Source organism: Pelodiscus sinensis, chromosome 1, assembly GCF_049634645.1.
Source record: "Pelodiscus sinensis isolate JC-2024 chromosome 1, ASM4963464v1, whole genome shotgun sequence".
NCBI lineage: Eukaryota > Metazoa > Chordata > Testudines > Trionychidae > Pelodiscus > Pelodiscus sinensis.
In genome coordinates this window covers 171553554-171566059 of record NC_134711.1, presented here as the reverse complement: position 1 = coordinate 171566059, position 12506 = coordinate 171553554, and the positions used below count along the sequence as shown (strand labels likewise).

At 40.1% G+C, this 12506-nt stretch overlaps 1 protein-coding gene across 3 annotated transcripts in view; it reads left to right on the top strand.

Annotated features, from left to right (window-relative positions):
* LIPI (lipase I) overlaps window positions 1–7304 on the top strand; it is a 28751-nt gene extending 21447 nt beyond the window's left edge. For 2 of the 3 annotated variants that reach the window (XM_075909833.1, XM_006136930.4), the window contains one exon: window positions 5807–7304. In XM_075909833.1, coding sequence (XP_075765948.1) covers window positions 5807–5894 — 88 coding nt within the window. In that variant the 3' untranslated portion in view covers window positions 5895–7304. Of the gene's footprint in view, window positions 1–4813; window positions 5035–5806 lie in introns of all 3 variants that reach the window. The other variant, XR_012897806.1, reaches the window with a different exon arrangement.
* Window positions 7305–12506: the final 5202 nt, after the last annotated feature.

Below are 12506 nucleotides of genomic sequence, written 5' to 3'. Positions count from 1 at the left end.
CCATTCTAATGTTCTTGTTCATGCTTGGAACTCCCATTAATTTTCCTCTGAGTTTCACTTGTACCATTATTTTAATGTTAGGATCCAATACAATCCTGTTTTCAGTTGCATATAGCTGGACAGTGAGAGAATTATATCATCTCCTTCCCCACCCTCCAGAAATATTTTGTGTTTTAAGTGAAATGTGAACAACTGTGATAAAACACCAAAAAATGAAACCAAAAGCACACAGGAGTCAAAACAGGAGCCAGCAAACACAAGAGCTGAAATCAGGGGCATTTGAACAGAGCTCTGTTGAAGGAGAAGAGAGACAAGCCTCTGTTCTTTGGAGGGCAATGAGCTCTTGAGAGAGAGCTTGTAGCTTGCATGCTCATTTATTTTCTGTTTTCAGGATGCAGAGGTTGGTATGGGGCAGTGTTTTCAGGATGCAGGGGGCGGTAGGGGGCAGAGTAGGCCCACTGACTGGGGAGGGCAAAGGGGGACCTGGACTGCCACTACTATGGCTGCGGTGGCAGTTGGAGCACTGGGCCCTTTAAATCACTGCTGGAGCCATGTGCATCATGCTGCAGAGCGCTGGGTGCTGCTCTAAGGGCTTACACTGAGGGAAATGGGGCATAGTCCAGGCAGAACTGAAGACCAGATGTCCCCCTCCCTCAGCTGCTGCCTGGGACCCCACCCTTCCAGGAGTGCAAAGCCTCCCACCACCACCACCGTGCTCAGCTGTCTGATGAATCTGTTGGCTCACCTGGTTGTGAGAGAAGCAAAGTTTTAGATCACAGCAGAGCTGTGATTGGGGGGCTAGAAAGGCAGCCAAGCAGCCAGTGGCATAAAAACCAGCCGTCAAAGTTGGAAAAAGGGGAACTTGAGGGGAGAGCTGTTGGAAGGAAAGGTACACAAGTTCCTGTTCTTTAAAAGCAATGAGCGAGTTCTTGAGAGCTTCCTTGCTTTCTTCCTTGCTTTTTAGTTTGACCTCTGTTTGCAGAGACTCACAGGAGGCACTGTACTGTAAGAGAAGCAGAGCCTTTGCTCACAGTGGAGCCCTGATTAATGGACTTATCTCAACAGCCAGTCAGCAGTGCATAAGCTGCAACGCACAATAGCCAGAAACAGAGCTGAAAACAGGGGAGTTTGTGTGGAAGTTTGTAAGGGGAGTGTGTGATTGTTTTATGGAACAGAAAAGTATGCTGTCTGCCAGGCCTTAAGATACCACAAGTGGGCCTGAGGCTGAAGAGGATCCTAATGAGAGCAGAAAAGAATCCACAATAATTCAAATGATTTTTAGTGGGGATCTGCCTGTTTCTAGAGGAGAAGAGCTAAGGTGGGGCAAGATTCTGATGATCAACAGTGGATACTGATGTTATAAAGAGGACTTTGGGATGTTCAACCACTGTGAGGTATTCACAGACTGAATACTGTTCTCATGGAATGGATTCCTTTTGAGTAGGAAGGAAAATAGACTTCTGGGATTGGAAACTGATATAAACGATTAAAAGAATTTGGGGAAGATGGTTGGGAGATATTCATTTAATCACCATACCTGAATCTAATATTGAGCAGGAGGAAAGTCAAATAAGAGGACAGAGCAATGGATAAAAGAACAACAGATAGCAAGAGAAAGGAATCCAGAGGAAAGATAGTGTCATTGATATTATTGGCAGTAGAATGATTGTACCTAATTAGACAAAGAACATAAGAATGACCGTACTGGCTCAGAGCAAAGGATGGGGGGAGGGATAGCTCAGTGTTTTGAGCATTGGCCTGCTAAACCCAGGGTTGTGAGTTCAATCCTTGAGGAATCTGGGGCAAATCTGTCAGGAATGGTACTTGGTCCTGTTGTGAGGGCAGGGGACTGGACTCAATGACCTCTCAAGGTCCCTTCTAGTCCTATGAGAGAGGTATAACTCCATTTGTCTATCTAGCACAGTACCTTGTCTTCTGACAGTAGCCAATGATGGGTGCACACAGAGGGAATGAACGTAATAAGGAATCATCAAGTGATACCACCCTTGTCATCCATTTCCAGCTTCTGACAAATAGAGGCTAGGGACACCATTCCTACCCATCCTGGCTAATAGCCATTGATGGACCTAATCTCCAGGAATCTTTTTTGAACCCTATTAAAGTCCTGGTCTTCACAACATCCTCTGGCAAGGAGTTCCACTGTTGACTGTGCATTGAATGAAGAAATACTTCCTTATGTTTATTTTAAACCTGCTACTTATTAATTTCATTTGGTGACCCCTGGGTATCTGGGTGACTCTAAGTAGAGACAACTAAAGTGTCTGTACACCAATGCAAAGTGACTGAGGGAGCATCTACACTGCACTATTTTTCCAGATTAACGGCCATTATTCCGGAAAAACAATACTACTGCAATAGAGTTATTTCAACAGAAAGTCGAAATAACGGACAGCTTTTTCCAATGGCAGTAAACCTCATTACATGAGGAATAAACCCTTTTCCAAAAAAGCTTTTTTGAAAGAGGGTGTGTGTAGATGCTCCACTGCTGCTATTCGAAATAGCTCCTCACCAAGGCCATTCTAAAGTTATTCTTCCCCAGTGCCTCCTGGGGCTCTAAGTCGAGGTAGCACATCCACATTAGGGAAGCCTGCCTTGGACTAATTTTGAGGCTTCTCTGTAGCGTGAACTCTCTATTTCGAAATAAGCTTTTCTGGAAGATATCTTCCAGAAAAACTTATTCCAAAAAATCTTGCTGTGTAGACATACTCTGAGTAACAAAATGAAGGAACTAGAAATAATAGTGTAGGGGGTATATAAGTGTTATAGGGAAGCAGAATATTATAACAGAAACATGATGGAATTATAGTAATGATGGGAGTAATGATATTGAAGGGAATGTGCAGGTCAGGAAAGTCAGAAATGAAGATAAAGGTGGTGGAGTAACATTATCTATTAATGATGTGGTAGACTGTAAAGCAAGTAGTTAAGTTGGAGAAGATGGGGATTAACAGTGCTTCCACCAGAACTGCCGAGCTCTAGGTAAAGTGTGTGTGGGTGTGACTCTGGGCCCCCACAAAAATAGAATCTGTGGGAATATGGGGCAGAACTAGGGCTATCCTACCCCAGCCAGCCCTTTTGTGATGGCTAGCCCACTCCGCCTGGGGCTCTGATGGTGATTTAAAGGACCTGCAGCTCTGGCTGAATTATAGTGGCAGGGAATGCATGTTGCCCATCTGCAATTGCTTATAGCAAATATCTCCAATGTGACATTGGATGGGGAGGGCTCTGAGCTAAGGATGTTATAGTCTAGTCGATTAACTGATATGCAAAAGCTTATTGGTTAATGCAATAGACTACAAACATCCCCGCCCCCCTGGAAATAATTTTTTATCAGGCTGGCCAGCAGCCTGGCTCAATCCAAGCTTGCGCTGGGTCTGGGACCTATCCTCTCTGTGGCTCTGCATTTAAAGTATTAGGAGCTAGATAGGCAGGCAGCCCGGCTCAGTTCCGGCTCGTGCCAGGTCCGAGAGCTTAGACCGCACCCCCTGTTGCAGTGCAGGGTGACAGGCAGCTGGTCTGCAAAGGGGAGCTGGTTTTTAATCGATCTCCCCTCATGGACCAGCTCTCTCCTGGCACCCCGTGCTGCTGCCTCTGGTAAAAAGGCAGCAGCGTGGAGTGGCAGGGGGCTCCCCGAGAGCAGGGCTGGAATGCACTGGCTGCCAGCCCCACCACAGGGGACTAACCGATTCAACTAACTATTCAACTAACTGATATTTAACCTCCCTACTCTGAGCTACTATAGTGGCTTTTTTCCCAGGTGTCTGTCTGTTGCGTCAAACTGATTATTTCAAAATAATTTTAGTACAGATTTTATGATGCCTTTATATGCTATAATTACATAAGAGCTCATCGTAATTCCATAAATACATCTAATTAGTGTGACTACACATATTCACTTAATGTAGCTAGACATAATTACATAAATCTGCCCTAACCAGCAAAAGTGATAATATTTAAAAGGTCTGAAATATTCATACAGCAAAAATTAGATTTAAAAAGGGCATAGGTGCAGGGGTGAAAAATCCATGGCACTATGCTAATAGGGGACAATTGGGGTGTGTCTACACTGCACCATAGTTCAAAATAAGATACACAATTTGAGCTACACAAATTGCATATCTTATTTTGATGTTATTTTGAAATAGCTTATTAAGTCTACAGAGCACTTATTTTGAAATAAATTGCTATTCTGAAATGCCCCTTACTCCTCATAGAATGAGATTTGCAGGGATGTCGTAATAGCGAGCCCATTATATTTTGAAATAATGGATACGCTCAAAAGATGTAGAATAGTGATTTCAGGATACCTCTGGTATTTCAGGATATCCTGAAATAGCGCTGCAGTGTAAACGTAGTCTTGTAGTTCAGGGTATATCATAGATGGGACAGTTCTCACCTGGATTGCCACATGATCCACATAGATGGTATGTAGATCTCAGTGTCCCTTTGGGTCAGACCCACTTTTCAGGACTCTTCACTTGCCTGATCTCTCTGATGAAGAGATCAAACTCTGAAGTGGAGCTTGCAGAATTAGCTGTGTAATGTTTTCTCTCCCTTGGATAAGAAATGTATCTTCACCAGGTAAAAATCCCATTTATGAATTGGCAGGTCATATTGGAAAAAGCATCTATAATCACACATTACTTTCTTAATCCAGCATTTGTTCCAGCATTGTACTTCTGTGTGCAGGTACATACTATCTGCAGGTACATTACAATTACAGCACTGTCTAATACAAGGTATACACTAAGTAAACCTTGATAAAGCTGTACATAATGATTTGTTCTTGCAGCTTCACCTGGAAGCTGTGCTGGGAGCTCTTTGAAGGTCTTTTGTGAGGCTCTCTAGATGATTAGATGCTGAAGGCTCCAAAAGAAATATGCAGGCATCGCTTCTCTCCTGTTCCACAGACAATTAAAGCATTATGAAAAAATATGCTTTAGCTCAACTGGAAGATATGGCTTTGATGCAGAAACGACTGGGTGAAATTCTGCAGAATACAGTTCAGAAGAGGTTAGATTCTAATAAAATCAGAGGGAACCACTCCATCTATAACATCTATTCATTTGTCTTCCCTCGGGATTATCAACTGAGGCCTAAATTCACTGTTCTGTATAATCATCCCTTCACTCACAAGTGGGTGGAAGTGTACTTGACTGGGGAAAAAAATGTTAAATAATGAAATAACCAAAGAAGCTGTACATTTTTTCCTCTTCTTAATATCATCCTCCAAAAAAAATCCCATTATAAAAACTTATCCTATATGCAGAAATTGCCAAAAAGAACCAGGAGGAAAGAGGATGACTTAGTTTTGCATTGCTTCATTCACTTATAACAACCATAACTCTTCCTTAGGAGAATGGTAAGGAAGGATTACATCACACATGTCTCTTAACTAGCCTAGCCCCAGCTAGAAAGAGACCTTTATACTCTGTGGGCAGGGGAACAAAATATTCAACCCTGCTGGTTTCCTAAGAATTGTCTATCCTGTGCCAGAGCCAGTCCATTCAAGATGACAGTTTGAATAAAGACTAAATCCACCCCAGACTGAATGACAATGCCTATCTTTATTGGCCTAACTCATAGGACAGTCTCACTCCTTCCCACAACACCATGGAGCATATTACCCAAGGAACATGCAGTAAAGTGATACAGAAAGACTTGTTCCCTCAGTTTTGAGCATATTTTCTTAAGGGCTTAATTATACAGTATTTTGAACATGAATTTAAAATAGGAAATCTTTTTATACTGAAAGTATATTCTCTCCTCTTGTCTATTCATGCAGGTGGAAGCTGTGCAGATATGATTTTGTGCTTCTGGAAAACATTGAAACAATCTTCAAACCTATTCCATGCCAAGGGAGGGACAAGTGAAAAGGGAGAGCCTCCACTAACTTGCTTCCTTTTATAGAAAATAGTGTGTTTCATTCTCTCTTAGGACCAAGACCTGAAGTGAGGAGGGAAATGAGGCAAAACAGGCTCAGTTTCTGAAGTCAGAATGATAATCTTTATTGCTTTCTTGGGCTATGGTAGAGTGAAATACAACCACCAATTTAGTCAAATTTTTAAAAACAAATGCATGATGGCAGAACACATACTATGGTCTATTAGCTATTGTTTGTAAGCAGTAAGAATTTTCTAGGAGCCCATTGAATTAAATGTAACTATCTGCTCTGATCATGGCAGATGGTTGTCATGTATTATACATTTATTTTTTATATCTTTCATATTAAGACATAATTATTTGTCTGTGAACTCAATATGCTGTACAGGTGATACAGAGAACAATTATGTGTAATTTTGGAGCCCTATTTTCACTGAAATAGTCATTTGAATTTATTTCATTATCTGCTACCTCTGTTTATGGAAACCAGAAAAATAGTTCATATTTGTACAAACATATATCATTTTGCTGTTTAAAGCAATTTTCTTTCTTCTCCAGTGTCTTCACTAGGAAGTCTGCACTAGGAAACTATTTCAAAATTAGCAAATTTTGGCTTAATAACTCCCAATTTAACAAATTCTAACTAGCGTCTCCATGCTACAGGAAAGCATAGAAATTAGTCTGAGGCAGGCTCCATTAATGCGGATGTGCTACCTCAGACTTAGAGCCCCAGAAAGCACTGGGGAGCAATTATTTCAAACTAGTGGCACTGGAGCATCCACACTGCCATTATTTTGAAATATCTATTTTGGAACTAGCATTACTCCTGATGAGAAGAAGGAGTACAGATTTCAATTTCCATGGCCCATTATTTCCAAATAACAGACTTGGTAGTGTGGATGCTCCACTTATAAATTCAACCTAGAGGGCGGTATTTCAAAATAAAAGTCCTACTGTAGACCTGAGCTTAAAGTGTTTGTCTATTAATGGGAATAGATAAGCAATTGACATGCAGGTACGAAGAAATTGAGATGTCTGCTTATGGCCTGTGTTATACAGAAAGTCATACTAGATCACACAATCTTGGAATCTATGAAGCTTTGAATATGCTTATAAAGAAGAAACTGTGTGGCAATAGGAATGGTATCTACAGTAACTAGATTTTACTGCAGGGGGATATGAAATAAGTCTAGAACTCTGGATATACACGACTATCTGCCTACACATCTGTTGTACTCATGACAGTAACACTCAAGAATGCCTGTATATAACTGCTGCCTTTTCTATTATTTGTGTAGCTCCAGTTTTTCAGAGTGCTTGAAAGACATTAAATTCTGAAATATTGTAATGAAATATTTTACTCACTAAATCATAAAATATAACTTTTATTATTTTGCTTATAGTTGTGTTCTAACTGTAATGGAAGAGTCTCTAACCATTAGAAAACAGACATGTCCCAAGAGTGAACTTAGAATCTGTAATTAGCCAATATATTGCAGTAATGTCAAAGGGACCTAATTACCAGTTACTTGCAGTAATGCACTTAACATTCAGTTTTAGCCATATGTTAAGTGGTTTGGGAGGTTTAATGCAGTGTTTATGTTTAGCACTTACTATTTCACAGGAAAAGATAAATATGACAGTTTATTGCAATTCAATTTCTGATATCAATTAATTTCCATTAAATTAATCCAAACATAATCTGATTTTGCTGAATCCATGTTTTCTACTAGCTATAACTTTCAAAAAATACCATGTAGAAAATATAGGGAGAAACTCATTGAAAATTGGTTAGAAATGGAGTCAGTAATCAATTTTCAGTAAAGAAAGATTAACTATATCAATATTATTTAATAGTGTCTTGAAATGTGCTAGATTGAGAATAATTTACACACAGACATGTGAGTAACTTTGCACACGTGAACGGTCTCACTCATTGCCAGGCAGTGTGGTGAAAGCCAAAACAATATTTTTTAAAAAATAATTGATTAATTAAGTTCATGGAAGACAGGTCCATCAATGGCTGTTAGGCAAGACAGTCTGGGAGGCAACCCCATGTTTAACATGTCTCTAGTCTCTGATTGACAGAATATGGTAGTAGGTGACAGGGAGGGATTGATCACTTAAGAAATGCCTGTTCTGAAGAAATGCCTATTCTGTTCATTCTCTCTGAAGCACCTGATATTGGCCACTTTTGGAAAATGGGATACTGGACTTAATGGACCATTGGTCTGACCCAGTGTGACTCTTCTTTATGTTCTTATCAATGGAACTGCACACCTGAGTAAGGGTACATCTACACTGCATGCCTATTTCGAGATACCAGAAGAATCCCGAATCAGCTATCCCATGTCTACATAAGCCGCCCGTTATTTCAAAATATTTTTTGAAATAATGTGTGCACTATTTCGGCATCCCGGAAACCCTCATTCCATGAGGGTTATGGGATGTCTTGAAATAGCACATTATTTCAAAATTTGGCGCTGTGTAGATGCGCCAAATTTCAAAATAAGCTATTTCAAAACAGATTCAAAATAAGATATGCAAATTGCGTATCTTATTTTGAGTTTAGGGTGATGTGTAAATGCACCCTAAAATGTGAGCATGTTTAATTATTTATCTCTTTTTATAAAAAGTCTTGAACATGTGCATAAGCAAAATATAGGATTTTAGTTGCTGGTTGTCTGTACATATACTGTCAATAAATTGGATAGAGAGGTTAAAAGAAAAAAGCCTGTGGTGATTTTAACAAAATTAATAGAGTTTTAAAAGAATTAAAACTGTTGTCAGAAGAGGGCAGCCTTTTCACATAAATTGTAAACAAAACAACAAGGAAAAACATGCCTTCAAATTATTTCTCTCATTGGGATTTCATGTGCCACTAACAAAGGAGTCTCACTATGAAAAGGAAACTACATTAAACAAAAAACAAGAGTAATTATTTATTGTGCTACCAGGTTTTCGGTGGATGGGATTGTTTGTTTTTTAACATTATTAATTTTTTCTGGTGTACATAGAAAATATTATAATTGTCTTTAAGGTGAGTCAGGAAGGGAAATACCTCAGTTCATCTGTTAGTTTCTTACCCTAAAAGACAAAGATGTTTTTCAGAATCTGGCAGTACATCTTAGTCTTAAGTGTAAAGTGTACCTGCTCTGTTTAAATGGTGATCATATCTATGGGAGATGTTCTCACAATAAGAGCTGCCATGAGACAATAGGTTAGTTTCAGCTGAGCTAAGAGAGAAAAAGCATTATCAGGGGAGTAAATGCATAGTTTTGTATTCCTTTATTCCTCTTCTATGTACAGAAGATTAATCTGTTTCCATATGTATTACATTCAAAATACGTAGTCATGAAAATTGTCATATTAAATTCACATTTCTACCATGATTTGTGAAGTATGAGTAATATAAATGGACCTTATACTGTATTGTGGTTACATTCATATCCATGCCATAATCTTTCCCAGTCTTATTGTAACCAATGTACTTCAAAGGGGGAAAGCACAAGAAAACTAAAATTAGGATGAACAACAAATTATACATGACTTTAATGAAGACAGCTGTAAAGGATTTTGTGTGTTGCTATTGCCTTTGGCTTGGAAAGACCTGCATATAATATATTTGTGGCTCCTCCACTTGTGAATAATGAGATCCTCAATAAGTCATGGCAATACCTTAGGGTATGTCTACACTACCCCGCTAGTTCAAACTAGCGGGGTAATGTAGGCATACCACACTTGCAAATGAAGGCCGGGATTTGAATTTCCCGGGCTTCATTTGCATAAGCCGGGCGCCGCCATTTTTAAATCCCGGCTGGTTCGAACCCCGTGCCGCGCGGCTACACGCAGCACGAACTAGGTAGTTCGGACTAGGCTTCCTAGTCCAAACTACCATTACTCCTCGTGGAATGAGGAGTAACGGTAGTTCGAACTAGGAAGCCTAGTCCGAACTACCTAGTTCGTGCCGCGTGTAGCCGCGCGGCACGGGGTTCGAACCAGCCGGAATTTAAAAATGGCGGCGCCCGGCTTATGCAAATGAAGCCCGGGAAATTCAAATCCTGGGCTTCATTTGCAAGTGTGGTATGCCTACATTACCCTCCTAGTTCGAATTAGGAGGGTAGTGTAGACATACCCTTAAATACTCTGGGTGCAATCCACGAAATAGTCTAGCTACCTAAATCCCTGGGGCTACGTCTACACTGGCATGATTTTCCGAAAATGCTTTTAACGGAAAAGTTTTCCGTTAAAAGCATTTTCGGAAAAGCACGTCTAGATTGGCAGGATGCTTTTCCGCAAAAGCACTTTTTGCGGAAAAGCATCCGTGGCCAATCTAGACGCGGTTTTCCGCAAAAAAGCCCCGATCGCCATTTTCACAATTGGGACTTTTTTGCGGAAAACAGTACTCTGCTGTTTACACTGGCCCTCTTGCGCAAATGATTTGCGCAAGAGGGCTTTTGCCCGAATGGAAGCAGCACAGTTTTTCCGCAAGAACACTGATGATCTTACATGAGATTGTCAGTGTTCTTGTGGAAATTCAAACGGCCAGTGAAGACAGCTGGCAATTTTTTCCGCAAAATCAAATGATTTTGCGGAAAAACTTGCCAGTCTAGACACAGCCTCTGGTGTGTAACCATGTCAAGATACTGCTGCTTGGCTGCTGCCTCACCTATGTACCTAAATTTGCTCAGTGCCTAATTTTCCATTGTTGAAGTTCCCTAGATGCCTTAGTTTGAGATCCTGGTGCATGCATACTGCTGTCTCCTTCTAGGTGCCCGGGCACCCATCCTCTGCCTAAGAGATATGGCAGTTCACAAACCAGGATAGGTGTTCATCTACCTCATTTGTTTGTGGGCTGGATCTGGTAGATGGCCTTGGAGCGAACCTACTAGAACCAATTGAAACTGAAGAAAAAGGTGTTGGCGGTGCCTATGTTATAACTTCTAATCCAGCATTAGAGCACATTCCTGCAATATGGATATGCAGGTTCAATTCTGCCTTCTTTGTGAGAGGGTGCAAGGATCTGCACAGAGGACTCTGAGGTGTTCTGATGTAGAGCTCCTTCAGTCTCTCCTGTAAAAGTCATTTCATTGTGGATAATTAATGAATGAGTGGAACAGGGGAACCAAACCCATGATCTCCCAGCTAACCACTGGACTTCGGTCATTTCTTCTCTCTGTCCCACCTCTTCCCTCCTTGGATTGTTTAAGTATTTATTCACAATGGAACAGTCACTGAGCCATAGAGAGAACATCTCCCACTGGCTAGGTAAGGTAGATGGCTGTCTGCCTAATGTATGGGCTTTGGTGGATTGTCTTTTTTTGCCTTTTGCCCCACCATACACAGGTGCCTAACTCAGGATTTGAGGATCACAGCATTGTCCATATGATTTTTCAAAGCACCTAAAAGCTATGCACTGTGATGCTTAGCCTTGTAACACCTAAGACATTTTGTGGATAGCACCTCTTGCCTATCTAGGTTTTTATAAGGTCACCCATCACTGTGATGTTTAAGCATCTTCCATCAGAAGTAAACACTGGCACAATATTTATCCAAACTTGTATCAACAGCTGTCAGTATTAGGAAAGTATAAGCTCATTCTTATAATGTAAGAACTACACCTCACCCAAATCTTTTCCCAAAATTTGAGTTTAACTAAACTCAGAGGGCTCCTCAGCTGATATAAATTTGTGGAACTGATTTATACCAGGTGAGGAGCTGGCTCCACATATCTGGGGTTCTTAAATTATTTGAGAAGGAATCAACCCCATATTCTACTGTGAGGTCCAAATGTTCTGTAGTGTGATGTAATTTCTGAGTTTTGGATAAAGATTAATTTAGATCCAACTAGTATGGAAATGGAAGGGGGTGGAACTTCTTCCCAAAGCTGAGAGAACCAGAGTGTTGGACCAAAAGTTCCTGCCGGAAAAGATCCAGAAACAGATGGAAATAGCTTAAAGAAAACTTAAATTTAAGAAAGAAAACTTAAAGAAAAGCTGAAATGTATGTAATTGTATCATTCATTAAATTACCAGAAAAGCCAGATCCCAGGAAGGGTGTAAATAAGGGCCAGATACTCTCTATGTATTCTGTTTAGAACCAAAACTCTTGAGTAAATTAGATTCTATGGGATTTTAATACATAATGTTTGGACTACAAAGGAGTGTTATGAAATTGGAACTATGAGGATGAAAATATTTTCGATTGAATAGCTCTGGTTAAATTATCACAGTTATATTTTGGTGCTGTTAATGTGAATTCATTGAATTTAACTTCAGATTAATCCATTTTACATATTTTCATTGTACACAGAACAGTAATACAGCTGGACTGTGTGTCTTTTAATACTGTGTCCTAATTCACCTTGTACAATTACTGAATTTTTTGGAAAGCAAAAGCATTGTGTATAACTGTTCATAATTTCTGCTCAATATGGCCTTAAGAGAACCTTTCAATAACTGAATTATTATGTTAAATGGGGTTGATTAATAGGGAAAGTATGTCTGAGTTATTGAGGGAATGTCCATCTTTGGCTGCCTATGCATCCCAATGGAAAAGAAAATCAGATATTCAGGCAATCAAAAGAAAGTTAGCAGAGATAT